Consider the following 13,997-nt stretch of genomic DNA (forward strand, 5'->3'; position numbering starts at 1 on the left):
TACCGAGGTAGCCGGCTGCTGCGTCCACAGCACAGGAACCTTCTGCTCTGTCTCTGCACTACTCGGGTTTGGTCATCCACCTTCACATCCACTCTCACTTTCTCACACACGCGCTCACACTCTCACACACTCACCCTCCCTCTGGTCCTGCCTGCGGCCATTTTCCTTTGCCCATAGCTTTAATTTTTAAAAATTAATTCTCACTCGAGGATATTTTTCTATTGATTTTTATTTTATTTTATTTTTTCTTTATTGATTTTAAGAGGGAGAGGGAGAGAGAGATAAAAACATTGATGAGAGAGAACATTGATTGGCCACCTCCTGCATGCCCCCCACTGGGGATTGGGCCCACAACCTGGGCATGTGCCCTGTCTGGGAATCGAACCAGTGACGTGCATGGGTCGACGCTCAACCAGTGAGCCACACCGGCCAGGCTCCATTGATTATTAGAGAGTAGAAAGGAGGGAAGAGAGGGGGGAGAGAGAAAGAGGGTAACATCAATGTGAGAGAGACACATTGATTGATTGCCTCCCACATGTGCCCCAACTAGTGCTGTGGATCGAACCTGCAATGCAGGCATGTGACCAGGAATCAAACCTGAGACCCTTTGGTCCTTGGGCCGATGCTCTAAATACTTAGCAACATTGGCCAGGCTGGCAAGGCATATTTTGTTTTATAATGTTTTGTGTATTTAGGACACAATATCAGGTGCTTATTGAATTATATGCAGATATATGTAGCACATCCAGACATTAAGTGACCTTCAATAAGAAACCTTTTCTGGCCTGATTCTTTGAAATCCCAGAATCTTGATTAAAATAGCCACCACTAAAAATACCAAGATTTCTAAAAAGTGTTGTTGTTTTTTTTTGCCTGGCTGGTGTGGCTCAGTGGTTGAGTATTGACACATGCACCAAGAGGTCGCAGTTTGGTTCCTCATGCCCAGGTTGTGAGCCAAATCCCCAGTGGGGGGCATGCAGGAGGCAGCCAATACATGTTCCCTCTCATTGATGTTTCTAGCTCTCTCTCCCTCTTCCTCTCTCTAAAAAAAAAACCCAAAAAACAAAAAACAAAAACAATAAAGATAAAATATTTTTAAAAAATGAAAGTGTTTTTTATCTCAAGACTATACAGAGACAATGAAGTTTAATTGAGAATTGGTTACTATGGAAAGAAAACATGATGACTATATGTATAAATTATTTAAGCATATATATGCATTAAATTTCATACCCAATACTGATTAATGAAGTTATTAACATCAGCATCCCTCACACAGGAACTGTTGAGACTCTCTGTGAGGTATAACAAGGAAATGTCTTGGTCTCAGTCTGGACTGGATTCTCTTGCATCATCATTCAGGTTCTTTGGGCCCATGGACCTGATTCTGAGACCCAGCTGAAAACGAAGCCCAGCAGTTCCTGTTTGAAGTTGCTCTGATTCTGACTTTTAGCATATTCTCATCAAAGGCATTTCTAAGAATGTTTGCTTCATCCCGAATGCAGGCTGTGGTCACTGACGACCCGGGAAGGGCCATTTCTCAATATGTGGTGTCCCAGTGTGATAATGTACTGTCATCATTGCTCCTCTGGCCTGCCAAGCACTGCTCAAGAGAAAGAGGCTGATTTTTTAGCATTTCCCAGAGTCATGAACTTCATTACATCTCCACTCCCTGAGTATAAAATATGATCATTTATCATAAAGAATACAGAATACTACATACTTTAAGACAGTGTTGTCAAACTATTGTTCATTTTAAAATCACTATTAGTTAAAAAACAACAACAACCCAAAACCAAAACACTGGAAACACCACTTTGTACTATTAGTATACTATAAAAGGGAAAATATTGTTCTTAAGCAAATATGTATTAACATTTATTTATACACGTGCCTTTATTGTTATAATTGAATGTATAATAATGTCTCACTAGACAATGGAAAAATGTGTTGTTAAAAAAACTTGAAAATATATTTGCAACATTGCTCTCTCTCTGCTTTGAATGTTTGCAAAATAATTTTAATAACTTCTCAGTATATTACCCATTCTTCTTTCTGAAGGGTCTCCAGGGCCATGGGAACAGATGTCCAGACTGAAACCATTGACAGCATTTCAGAGGTTAACATGGTGAGTTTCTCCATGAGATATTGGTCCTTTTTGTGAAAGGATGGAGATTCAGTAGTGTCAAAATCACTAGTATTTTTACAAATCATTTTAATTACATATATTGTTTATTTTTCCTATTTTGCTTAATAGAGTTTTAGTTGCTTTACTCTCTTCTATCCACTTATTTCTGCCATTGTTTTCAATTCTTAATCCTTTCCTACTCTTCTCTTTTCCTTCTAACAGTTTTATGGTGGTGGAGCCTATAAGACAACATGATCTATTTAGTTATGTAACATGAACCAACAACAGTTATACAAGAAGAAAGGATGATCTAATACATATGAAATATGAACTCACAATCATTAATCTTTACCTATAAAATGACAGACAGTTGAACCACACTTGATGGACTGCTTCCCAATGTTTCCATTAATATTAATTTGGCTTATCTGTAGATAAACAACAGCAGAGAGCAAGGATTTTTTAAACAATTCATGGGAACCAAAAATTTAAATGAAGAAAATATGGACCATTCCCTTATATTTTCTAGAAATCTAGAAAAGACTGCCATTAGTTTACAGTGGAGAATGGATTTTCACAGAGTCTTATTTGCAAACCATTATCCCTAAAACATTAAATTGATCAATTATTATTCCTCTCAGCCTTTGTATCTTTGCCATTTTGTATGTCTGCTTCCCCTTCCCTTAATCTGTTTCTAAAAATCATTTTAGCTATTTTTATGTTTTAATGTTCCCTACCATGATTTTTTCCCTTTTTATTTTTTTTCATATTTTATCATTTTATTAGGAATAATTCCAAATGGGTTATGAAGAAGACTTATTCATTTGAGTTTGATGAGTTTTCCAAAAACTCTTAAGATATGTTCACCAATAAACAATAAAACATCAGCAGAACTATCATATACTGGGCAAAGAGTCAGGCTGATACCAAAAGCAACATACAACATAAAAAAGATACAATATAATGACAGACAATCTGCTGGGTAAAAAATCATCTCAATGTGAACTCTTTGCTACCAGCACAGAAGTAATTAGCTATTGAATCCAAACCACACCAAGGTAAGCTTGGCTGATGGAAGCCAGGAGTCAATAATGAGGGGGAAAATAATAAGTTTCTCAGCACAAGAGATCTCAATAGTGTTTTGGAGTATTTCCCTGGCTGGTACAAGTAGTATTAGAAAATCTTTTTGGCAAGGGAGAAAAATAAATACAAATGGAATGCTACATTTTGTTTTTAAATCAGCAGACTGTCCCAGGATAAAGGTATCAGTAAAGTAGCAAGTGGATAACTTTAAAACATTATTTGTTGTGGGCTCCAAAAACATTCAAAACAGATTTATTTTAAGTTGTCACAATAGCTAAGTCCAGGCATTTAGGCTTAAGGGAAGTAAAATTAAAAGAGGATATTTCTTTCCCCAAGTTAAGAATTTTTTTTAAAACCAAGCATATTGCTAAAGTGCAACATTATACTTGGTAAACAATAATTGGCAACAAAATTAGTTTAAACGCTGTAATATTCTGCCCAAACCGTCCCAGATACTGTTTAATAACCAAGATGCAAACTAATTTTGTTGTAGCAAGCCTAGACCAATTCTATCAAACATGTCCTTGGTTAGATATCCAGTTTCATTTAACGTTTTGAAAGCTCATTCGACAGCCAGTCAAGTCCCTCATACAGACCAGTTCCTTGTGTAGCACAAGTAGCTTGAACATACCATATTCTGCTACGAAGAGACTGAAGACCTAATTTATCTGTCATTTCACTGATGGCCATAGCATTTGGCAAATCCTGTTTGTTTGCAAAAAGCAGCAACACTGCATCTTACAACTCATCTTCCTGAAGCATTTTTTGCAGCTCTTCAGCTCCTTTCTGAATTCTTTCATGATCATTGCTATCTACCACAAAAATAAGACCCTAGGTATTCTGGAAGTAATGCCTCCAGAGAGGCCTTATTTTATCTTGACCACCAACATCCCATACTGTGAAACAAATGTTCTTATATTCTACTGTTTCCACATTAAAAGCAATAGTAGGAATGGTGGTGACTATCTCCCTTAACTTCAGTTTATACAGAATGGTCATCTTGCCAGCAGCATCCAATCCAACCATCAAAATGCTCATCTGCTTCTTGCCGAAGGGGGAGGAGATGGGGAGGCCCATGGCGGTAGTTGCACTTGCGATGGGCAGATGGGCAGGAGCAGAAGGGGTTTGGAGCCCCCCCCACCCCCCCCCCCCCCCCCCCCCCCGCCGCCGCCTTCTCTTTTCAGGTTCCCGGCAAACTGAGCGAGAAGGAAGAGGAGCTCAGGAAGAAAGAGGGCGGCAGGGAAGGCCCGCTAGCCGGCGTGTCAGACGAAGCTCTGGGACAGGAATTAGCGGGGCGCGGACCTGCTCGACTACTGCCGGGCAGCTCCGGCTCTAGTCGATTTTTTCCCTTTTTAAAAAAATTGTAATTAATTTATTTTTGTTATAGATGTTTCTCCTTTTTCCCCCATTGACACCCTCCTCCTGTTCCCACCCCCCTCACAGCATTGTGTCTATGCCTACCATAATTTTTTCATTTTGTTTTTTCTATTCCTTAGAATCACCTTCTTTGTCTACATAATCACCAGAGCCATGTTTCACATAAGTAATTTTTTTTTATTTTATTTTTTTATCCTCACCCGAGGACATTTTTCCATTTTTTGTACAGATAGAGTGGGAGGGAGAGAGAGGAAGGGAGAGAGAGAGAGAAACATCGACGTGAAGGGACACATCGAGTGGCTGCCACCCGCACGACCAACCAGGGCCGGGGACAAACTGCAACCGAAGTACGTGCCCTTAGCGGGAACCGAACCCGGGTCTCTCCGGACCGCAGGCCGACGCTCTAACCGCTGAGCCAAACTGGCCAGGGCTCACATAAGTAATTTTAAGGTTTTTCAGGATTTTACTTTAAGAAATATGTTTATTACCATGGCTAACTTATATGCACAAGCATATACATTATTTGTTTTCAGATGTTTTTCCTTTTTGCCTACTACTATTCTGTTAATTTATTAATGTCTCAGAACCTTTTTGCCTACTACTATTCTGTTAATTTATTAATGTCTCAGAACTTTGTATAGCCTGTTTTAGTATATTTTTCTATGCCAAATAAAGAATGCCTTATAGTGCCAAGTTTTCAACATCCATTTCCTTGTTCTTACCTAATCAATGTATATTCTTTTTTTGTTTTTTTTTTATCCTCACCCGAGGACATTTTTGCATTTATCCTCAGAGTGGGAGGGAGAGAGGGGGAAGAGAGAGAGAAAAACATCGATGTGACAGAGACACATTGACTGGTTGCCACCCACATGATCCCAACTGGGGCAGGAGACAAACTGCAACCGAGGTACGTGCCCTTAGCGGGAACTGAACCCAGGCCTCTCTGGTCCGCCGGCCGACGCTCCAACCGCTGAGCCAAACCAGCCAGTGCCTCGATGTATATTCTTATATATGGATCACTCTTTTTTTATTTTTTTAAATCCTTGCCTGAGGATATTTTTCCGTTGATTTTTTTAGCTAGAGTGTGAGGGAGGGAGGGAGAGAGAGAAAAAGAGAGAGGAACATCGAAGTTGCCTCCCGCATGACCCGTACCAGACTGATCCCACACCCGAGGTAGTGCCCTTGACCAGGGACTGAACCGGAGACTCTTTGGCCCTGGGGCTGAGGCTCTAACCGCTGAGCAAAACTATCTAGGGCTGGATCACTCTTCCATCCAATTTTGTTCTCTTCAATTGTGCTGTCTTTTCCATTATCTCCCATAGTTGCATTTCTTCTGTGTCCTATCAACACTATACTATGTGTAACTGTTCATGACAAGGGCCTGAACAAGTACTTACTGGTAAGATGCAGCTTTGAATGCATTTTATTTGGATTTAGTTTTCAGTTTTGGATTGGTTTTGAAGTTTTGTTCCTACCTCCCCCCAAAAGTATCAAATAATTTAATTGTGAATGCCTTCAGATGGAGCTGTTTGCCCTGGCACCCAGGCCTGCTTTTCTCTTAGATTCATTCTGCTTTGTTCATTGATGTTGCTCATCTGGTCCTGGCAGTCATTTGAGGCTGTAACCCTTAGCAAAATGCTTGTTGTCCTTCATTTTCTAGTTGGTGTGTGTGTGTGTGTGTGTGGGGGGGGGTTAGAAATAAAACCAGGAAATACCTCTTCCACAAATAGGGAAAATTTAAATTACTTTCATTTCAAATTCCATTTTCCATCTGGAAAGATTTAGTTTGCTGTTTATCCAAGCTAGTCATTCATGTACATTGTTATGTGCACTGATCCTTGTGTTTCATTCTCTTTTCTGGAATCTTTTTATATGTGTATTCTTGCAAAATTTTCAAAAGATGCTTTGGGATATTTTTTGGAATAAAAGTATTTTTGATGTATACACTGTAGCTTATATAGTGTTTTTCATAGAATTAAGTTTAGAAATTTAGATTCTATATATTGTTTTTGTAATATGTGAATACCACAATTAAAGATAAAAATATAGAAAGAGCCCCGGCCTGTCTGGCTCAGCAGTTGGAGCGTCGGCCTGTGGACCAGAGAGTCCCGGGTTTGGTTCCCGCTAGCGGCACATACCAAAAAAAAAAAAAAAAAAAGAGAGAGAGAGAGAAAGAGAACAAAGTAGGGATGTCTTAAGGAAGCAGGGCCCAGAAATGATAAATTACTTTTCATATGTATCTTAATGAGTAATTTTATTTATAGTGTTTCTACCAACTAGTTATTATTATCCAAATGCTAACAGGAAAAATCACAGGACACACCTAATATCCTTCTAGTCCTTATCATTACCTAATTTAATACTTATTTCAGTTCAATATCAAGCCTTAAATGAACTGCTTTCATTTTAACCACCCGACTCCTCACGGGAACAACACCAATAGCACTCACTGCTCAAAAATGCCTTGTTTAGAAAGTTTCAGCTCTTCCCTGCTCAAAGGCAACTTTTACTGGCATTTCCTTGACTCTTGTGCTCCAGGAATACACTCTCATTTCCCCTTTCTGGGAATAGTCTAAGTCACTCCTGAACGACCCAGTGTGCAAAAAAATTCTCATTGTCTCCATCCTGCTGACCCCAAAACTGAACCTCATTCTTCTCCCCTGAATAAGGTCAGCTTTGGTACTTCGTATCAGCTAAACTGGACTGGGTTTTCCATACCCAATTTCAAAAGGTTTTCTAATTATCAGTGACCCTTGGGGCTGGCTTCTTTTGCTTCTCATTTATCATCTTCCCACTCTCTCTTGTCCTACGCTGGATTCACTTTCAATCCGTTTAAATTTTGCCCCTGCTCTCCTTCCAACATTCTGTTCAGCCTGCATCTCATACTTAATTGGTGACTTATTTGTAGCTTACTGGGACTTGTCCTTTGCTTGCATAATAAATGTCAAAGTTCTATTATATGTTAATTCAACAAATTTTGAGTATTGTTGAGAAATAAATGATAGTAAGGAGTAAACAGTTGTGAAAAGTGAAACATATTGTCATTGTCCACACCCAGTGACTTGGATGAAGCCTAGAGAATTTCTGTTCAAACAAACAAATTATTAAATGTAGCATCTGAAAGCCAAACAAATGATTGACCAAACCAATTTGCTTTTTCTGCTAACATGATGTTAAATATAGCCCCCCCCCCCTTACCTGGGGTGCACATTAACAATTCAAATCCCTAAACCATAGTAGCTTCTGGGGAATGTGCCATTTTAACAAATTCACAGGTGATTCTTTTGCACACCTGAATGAGATCCACTATTTCGTGGTACTTTCTGTCTCTCAAGCTGAGGAAAACTGTTGCCTCTGATCCAGGACCTCTGACAACTTCCTTTCCACTAACAGCTCTAATAGATCTAGTACCCAGGTTTTTGTGGGACTATGGTTTATTCAATTTGGTGGGTAGTGGTGGTAGTTCTTGAACAAAAATAATAAAATTTATGGATACAAAATCAGTTATAAAAGTATTTATTCACAATGAGAAATCAAATGAAATACTAGCCCTGGCCTGTTTGGCTCAGCAGTTAGAGCATGGGCCCTTGGACCAATAAGTTGTTTGATTCCGGTCAAGGGCACGTACCTTGGTTGTGGTTCGTCCCTAGCCTTGGTTGAGGTTGTGCAGAAGGCAACCAATCGATGTGTCTCTCTCACATCGATGTTTCTTTCTCCCCCCACCCCATCTCACTCTATATGAAGATAAATGGAAAAATATCCTCAGGTGAGAATTTAAAAAAAGAGAGAGACAAAATGAAATACTAGAGCATGGAGTTTCAGGTTCTTTTCTTCTGAGATCTCTTGAGGTGATGTACCAGAGAGGTTATGTAGAAATGCTTCCCAGTTATAACTGGCTTCCCTCCCTCAGCTTGAATGTGCGGTACTTTTCAGAAACTCTCAACATTCACTGGGGTCCAGGTGAGGGCAAGGCTCTGCAACCGAAGCTCATCCGGAATCTACCTGGAAATACAAGAGAAGCCATTTACTCACAGGCCATTAACACCCATGGCAATCAGCCGGGATTAATGGTGTTGAGTGGTCATCCTGAACCAGATTCCTACTGCCTTTGACTTGTCTCTTTTTTCTCTGCCCACGACTTTACAATGACTTTTTATCTCAGGCACTACTGGAAAGATGAAAGGCTCTCCTTTCCTAGTATAACCAACAAAAGCATGACTTTTGATCATAGATTGATCAAAAAGATTTGGGTGCCTGTTATCTTTTTTGTTCATTCTAAAAGATCCTTCATCCATGATACAACTGTGAAGAATGTCATGCTGCACACACACCCTGATAGAAACGTCCTCTTCAGTCTCAGGTGAGGAAGGCTGTCTGCTGCCTTTGACCTCCTGTCCATGGCCATCTGCGCCACAGCCTGTGTCACTTCACAGGAAGCTCACAACATTGCTGTCTGCTTAGTGATGCTGGATATTGGGACACAAGCAAAAGATGTGATATTTTTCTTGGTTTAACTTCCAGATTTTGAAGAATGGTTTCCTAGTGTAACTATACCCATTCTGGGTATATGGTGGGGACTGATAGGAAGTAAGGTTGAACAAATAGAGTGGAGATGAATTATGAAAACCCTTAAAAGTCTGGCGCACAACTTCATAGGTATGTAATACGGCTTTTCCTCCTTGCCAGCTCACCCACCCCTGCACCCTGCCAAGCAGTCTTGGAATCTTGGATTAGCTAAATAGTTTTCTTAACTATATCCTGCATTTTTCAAGGGAGGGTATAGCCATCATACAAGTTCCTATTAATTTCCTCACTTCCCTTTTCATGTTTTTTTATTCAAAACTTCACTTCTGACACTATGGTTTAACAGTCCTCCATGTTTAATGTACCACATGCCACTTAATGAATCCCAAGTGGCTTATCATAGGTAATTTTTAAAACGTTTGACAAATCTAAGCAATTAAATTTTTTTGCATGTCTTAGAAATCCCAGAAAGATACAGAAGTAAGCTGAAAAAAAATTCTCCCCCAATGTCTTAATCCCTGGAGTCTATCAAGGTGACTGTATATGGCAGAAAAGGGATCTCTGCAGAGGAGATTAAGTTAGGAATCTTGGGATAGGGAGATTGTCTTGGATTAGCTGGTTGGGACATTAATGCAAAACCGTAAGCATCCTTATAAAGAAAAGGTAAAGGAAGAGTATAGGCCACGTGACCCCTAAGACGAAGATTGTGGGGTGCAGCCACCAGCCCAGGAATGCTGGCAGCTCTTCCAGAGCTGTAAAATGCAAGGAATTTCTCCCTAGGGACTCTGGAGGAGCAGGGCTTTCATGACTTCTTGATTTTAGACTTCAGGCCTCTAGAATTGTGAGATAATGGTCTGTTCTTTTAAGCCACCAAGTTTGTGGTGATTTATTACAGTGGCCATAGAAAAATAATATCGATTCTTTTTGCTCATTAAAAACACCCTGTTCACTTAAGTACAAAGGTGCTATTGCCAGGTATTTCATGAAGGCTGTCAGTATTTTTCAGAAATGCAATGAAAGGGCCCTGGCCATTGCGGCTCAGTTGGTTGAGCACCGTCCCATGCACCTAAAGGTCGCCAGTTCCATTCCTAGTCAGGGCACATGCCCAGGTTGTGGGTTTGATCTCTAGTAGGGAGTGTGCAGGAGGCAGCCAACTGGTGTTTCTCTCTCTCTCTCTCTCTCCCTCCTTCCCTCCCTCCCTCTCCCTTTCTCTCTCACTAATATCAATGAAAACATATTTTAAAAAATCCAATTAAAGGAAAGTACTACTTTCAATAGGACTTTAAATCAGGAGTAAAGTAGGACTAATTAAGTACTGGAATCAAGCTTCACTGGGAATCAACTGTTTTAAATTAATTATTTTGATGAAGGGACATCCGTTAAAGAATTAACTCAGTTGATTGTCCATAGCCTGCACATTCCAAAAAAAATTTGGCCCTGGCCCAGCTCCTGGGAGGTAACCTCCAAGCCCTTGGAATATCCTGTCTGATAAGAGTGTCTGTTTACCCGAGGCCTTGGGCCATGCCAGCTTGTCTATATGATTTATGATAGGGGCTGTGAGCCACATGTGATAATACCTCCGGAGCAGCCATACCTTTGTGCCAACCCTCAGTTAATTCTGTGAACCCCAAGGCTCGGTACCTTCCCCGGTTGGCAATACTCCATGCGTGTGGTCACACATCATTGCTAGGAGAGCGAAGCAATGTCCATATGACTCTGCTAGGATAGGGCAAGTGGGAACTTGTTTCTGGTCTCTCCTGGACCCTGCCCTATGCACTTTTCCTATTGTTGATTTTAATTTGTACTTTTTCATTGAAATAGATAGACTGTAACTGTTTGTTTGTTTATTTTATTATTATTTTTTATCCTCACCTGAGGACATTTTTGCATTTATCTTCAGATAGAGCGGGAGAGAGAGAGGAGGGAAAAGAGAGAGAGAAACATCAATGTGAGAGAGACACATCAACTGGTTGCCACCCACACAACCCCAACCAGGGCCAGGGACAAACTGCAACTGAGGTACGTGCCCTTAGTGGGAACCAAACCTGGGAGTCTCTGGTCCACAGGCTGATGCTCTAACCGCTGACCCAGACTGGCCAGGGCTATAATTGTATTTTTAAGAAATATGTTTTTATTGATTTTTTTAGAGACAGAGAAAGGGAAAGAGAGAGAGAGAAACATTGATGAGAGAGAAACATCAAACGGGAATCAGCCTCTTGCATACCCCATACTGGGAATCAGCTCGAAGCCTGGGCATGTGCCCTGACCAGGAATTGAACCAGGACCTCTCAGTCCATGGGCCAACACTCAATCCACTGAGCCACACTAGCTGGGCTAAACTGGAACTGTTAATATAGTAGCTTTGATGAGTTCTGTGAGTCCTTCTAGCTAATCGTTGAACTTGAGAGTGGTTTTTGGGAATTCCTGAACACAGGAGGACTCGGTTATTGTCTACACAGCTACTCCAGCTGACAGCAAAGTCAGTTCAGGCCCAGAGCCAGGTCACCTGGTTCCAGGCTTGGTCCTGGTACCATTTAGTCACAAAATCTTTTTCTTGACCAAACTCTACTCAGGCTCCTCTGAGCTCTCTCCTCACCTAGACCCTGACTTCTGAGCTTTATATATTTGTGTCTGCTAAGTCAATTTAGCCAGAATCTGCCATCCTCAATATCTGATCACCCTTCATATCTGATCAGGCTCCTCATCTTCCACCACCCCCAGATGATGTCTGATCACCCAGGTCTCCCTTCAGGAACAATTCTGTTAGATCTATTTAGCCATAACCTCCCCTTACCACTGACGTTTCCTCTGAGTAATTTTCTATCCACTGACCCCCATCCTCCTCCTTGGATATAAATGCCCACTGTCCCTTGTTCTCTTTGGAGTCATGCCCAAGCTCTCTCCTGTATCAAAAAACCACACTACTGTAGTTAATAAAGTCTTCCTTACTGCTCTTTAACAAATACGAATAATTTTTTTTAAACACCACCCACTGAACCTTCTTGGTTGTTAATTTATTCATGTGTACTATGAAGAAGATGGACTCAAAGACTTCAGAGGTCACTTCCCTCTTTAAAGTACTAGGAATGTGCCAAAATGAGTATGTTTTGTGACACAAAGTCATCCAGAAGCCTCCCTGGCATGGCATTTTGCTAGGTGACTATTGACAGTAGAATTCAATCCACGGAAGATAAAAGAGTTCCACTTCTCTGATTAACTTGAGAGCACCAGGGGTAGGAGCAGCTGTTGCCTTCGTGTTTTGCAGAGTCGCTCAGGGGCCCTTTATGAACCTCTGATCTGCTATTGTGGTAGCAGAGTTTCTACTATGAGGTAGGATCATAGTATCTCAGCATCTGCCTGAAGCCAGGAAAATCCAGGAGAATGTGAAGTTTGAAAAGACAGTCCTTATCAGTATGTAAGCCTTTTGACTTAACAGCACCTGAGTTATGCACTATGCACATGAATGTACCCCTGAAAATGCTCCGGGCTTTTCCCTCTCTCCTGCAAAGAGAATTTCTTCAGTAAACTTGCTTTGTGAGAGAAACCTTGATGCATAGGTTTCGATTACCAGCAGTCCAACCCTTAATTACTAGACACTATTTCAGTTTAGGTTTTCCAAAAGGCAGAAAATATTTAAATCTACTTAAAAGTATTCTCATTTTGCCTGGCTCAGAGGTTGAGCGTCCACCCGTGCTGGTCAGGGCACATGCCCAGGTTGTGGGCCTGATTCCCAGTGGGGAGCATGCATGTTCTCTCTCACTGATGTTTCTCTCTCTCTTCCTCTCCCTTCCTCTCTCTCTAAAAATCAATAAAAAAGAAAAAAATATATATATATATTTTATTTATTTATTTTATTTATTTTTTGTTCAGGTAGAGTGGGAGGGAGAGAGAGGAACAGAGAGAGAGAGAGAAACATCGATGTGAAAGGAACACATCGAGTGGCTGCCACCCGCACAACCGACCAGGGCCGGGGACAAACTGCAACCAAGGTACGTGCCCTTAGCGGGAACCGAACCCGGGTCTCTCAGGACCGCAGGCCGACGCTCTAACCGCTGAGCCAAACCGGCCAGGGCAAGAAAAATATTTTTTTAAAGTATTTTCATTTTGAAGTGTGTTTGTCTGAAGACTTCAGAGCCAGAAGATGTAGAGGGAGCTGACAGGAAATGATGAGGTCAGAAGCAATTATTAGAGTAGGAATTCACCCATGAGCTCTGTCTAAACTTGCAGCGGTTCTCAACCTGTGGGTTGCAACCCCTGTGGGGGTTGCACGTCCCTTTCACAGGGGTCGCCTAAGACCACCAGAAAACACATATTTCCAATGGCAATTCATAACAGTAGCAAAATTACAGTTATGAAGTAGCAACAAAAATAATTTTATGGTTGGGGTCATCACAACATGAAGGACTGTATTAAAGGGTCTCAGCTTTAGGAAGGTTGAGAACCACTGGTCTAAAACAAATCCTCCACCTTCCTGGGTTTGTTTCCTTCTACGTTATCTGGATAGAAGATGGTAATGCCTGTTTTGCATTATTCTTGAAATCCACACAAAACAAGCGAACAGTAAGAGAACTTCAGTATTACGTGCTTATTTGGCCGTATGGCTCCATGATCTGCAGTTTTCCTTTTCTTCTTTTTCTAGGATAACTGTTTCAGCCATGTGCTTTATGGGTTTCAGCAGGTTTCCTCTTGACACTCCGAACTGTTCCCTTGAACTGGAAAGCTGTGAGTCTTACTTCCTGATGCAGTACACACATATGACGTGAACATACCATCACAAACCTGCATCAAATAAGCATGCACTTAGGATTTACGAATCTTGACAGAAGTTAAATATATTTACACCTGGCCCGAGTGGCTCAGTGGCTGAGTGTTGACCCATGCACCA

General features: G+C 41.0%; 1 protein-coding gene and 1 pseudogene across 1 annotated transcript in view; one reads left to right on the forward strand and one right to left on the reverse strand.

The window, feature by feature from the left end:
- Positions 1–2,074: 2,074 nt before the first annotated feature.
- GABRR3 (gamma-aminobutyric acid type A receptor subunit rho3) overlaps positions 2,075–13,997 on the forward strand; it is a 39,265-nt gene continuing 27,342 nt past the window's right edge. The window contains 3 exon segments of the mRNA XM_036242522.1: positions 2,075–2,128; positions 8,725–8,948; positions 13,752–13,834. Coding sequence (XP_036098415.1) covers positions 2,075–2,128; positions 8,725–8,948; positions 13,752–13,834 — 361 coding nt within the window.
- LOC118617310 lies at positions 3,679–4,288 on the reverse strand (annotated as a pseudogene).

The sequence above is a fragment of the Molossus molossus genome, unplaced genomic scaffold (genome assembly GCF_014108415.1).
Source record: "Molossus molossus isolate mMolMol1 unplaced genomic scaffold, mMolMol1.p scaffold_m16_p_5, whole genome shotgun sequence".
NCBI classification, from domain to species: domain Eukaryota; kingdom Metazoa; phylum Chordata; class Mammalia; order Chiroptera; family Molossidae; genus Molossus; species Molossus molossus.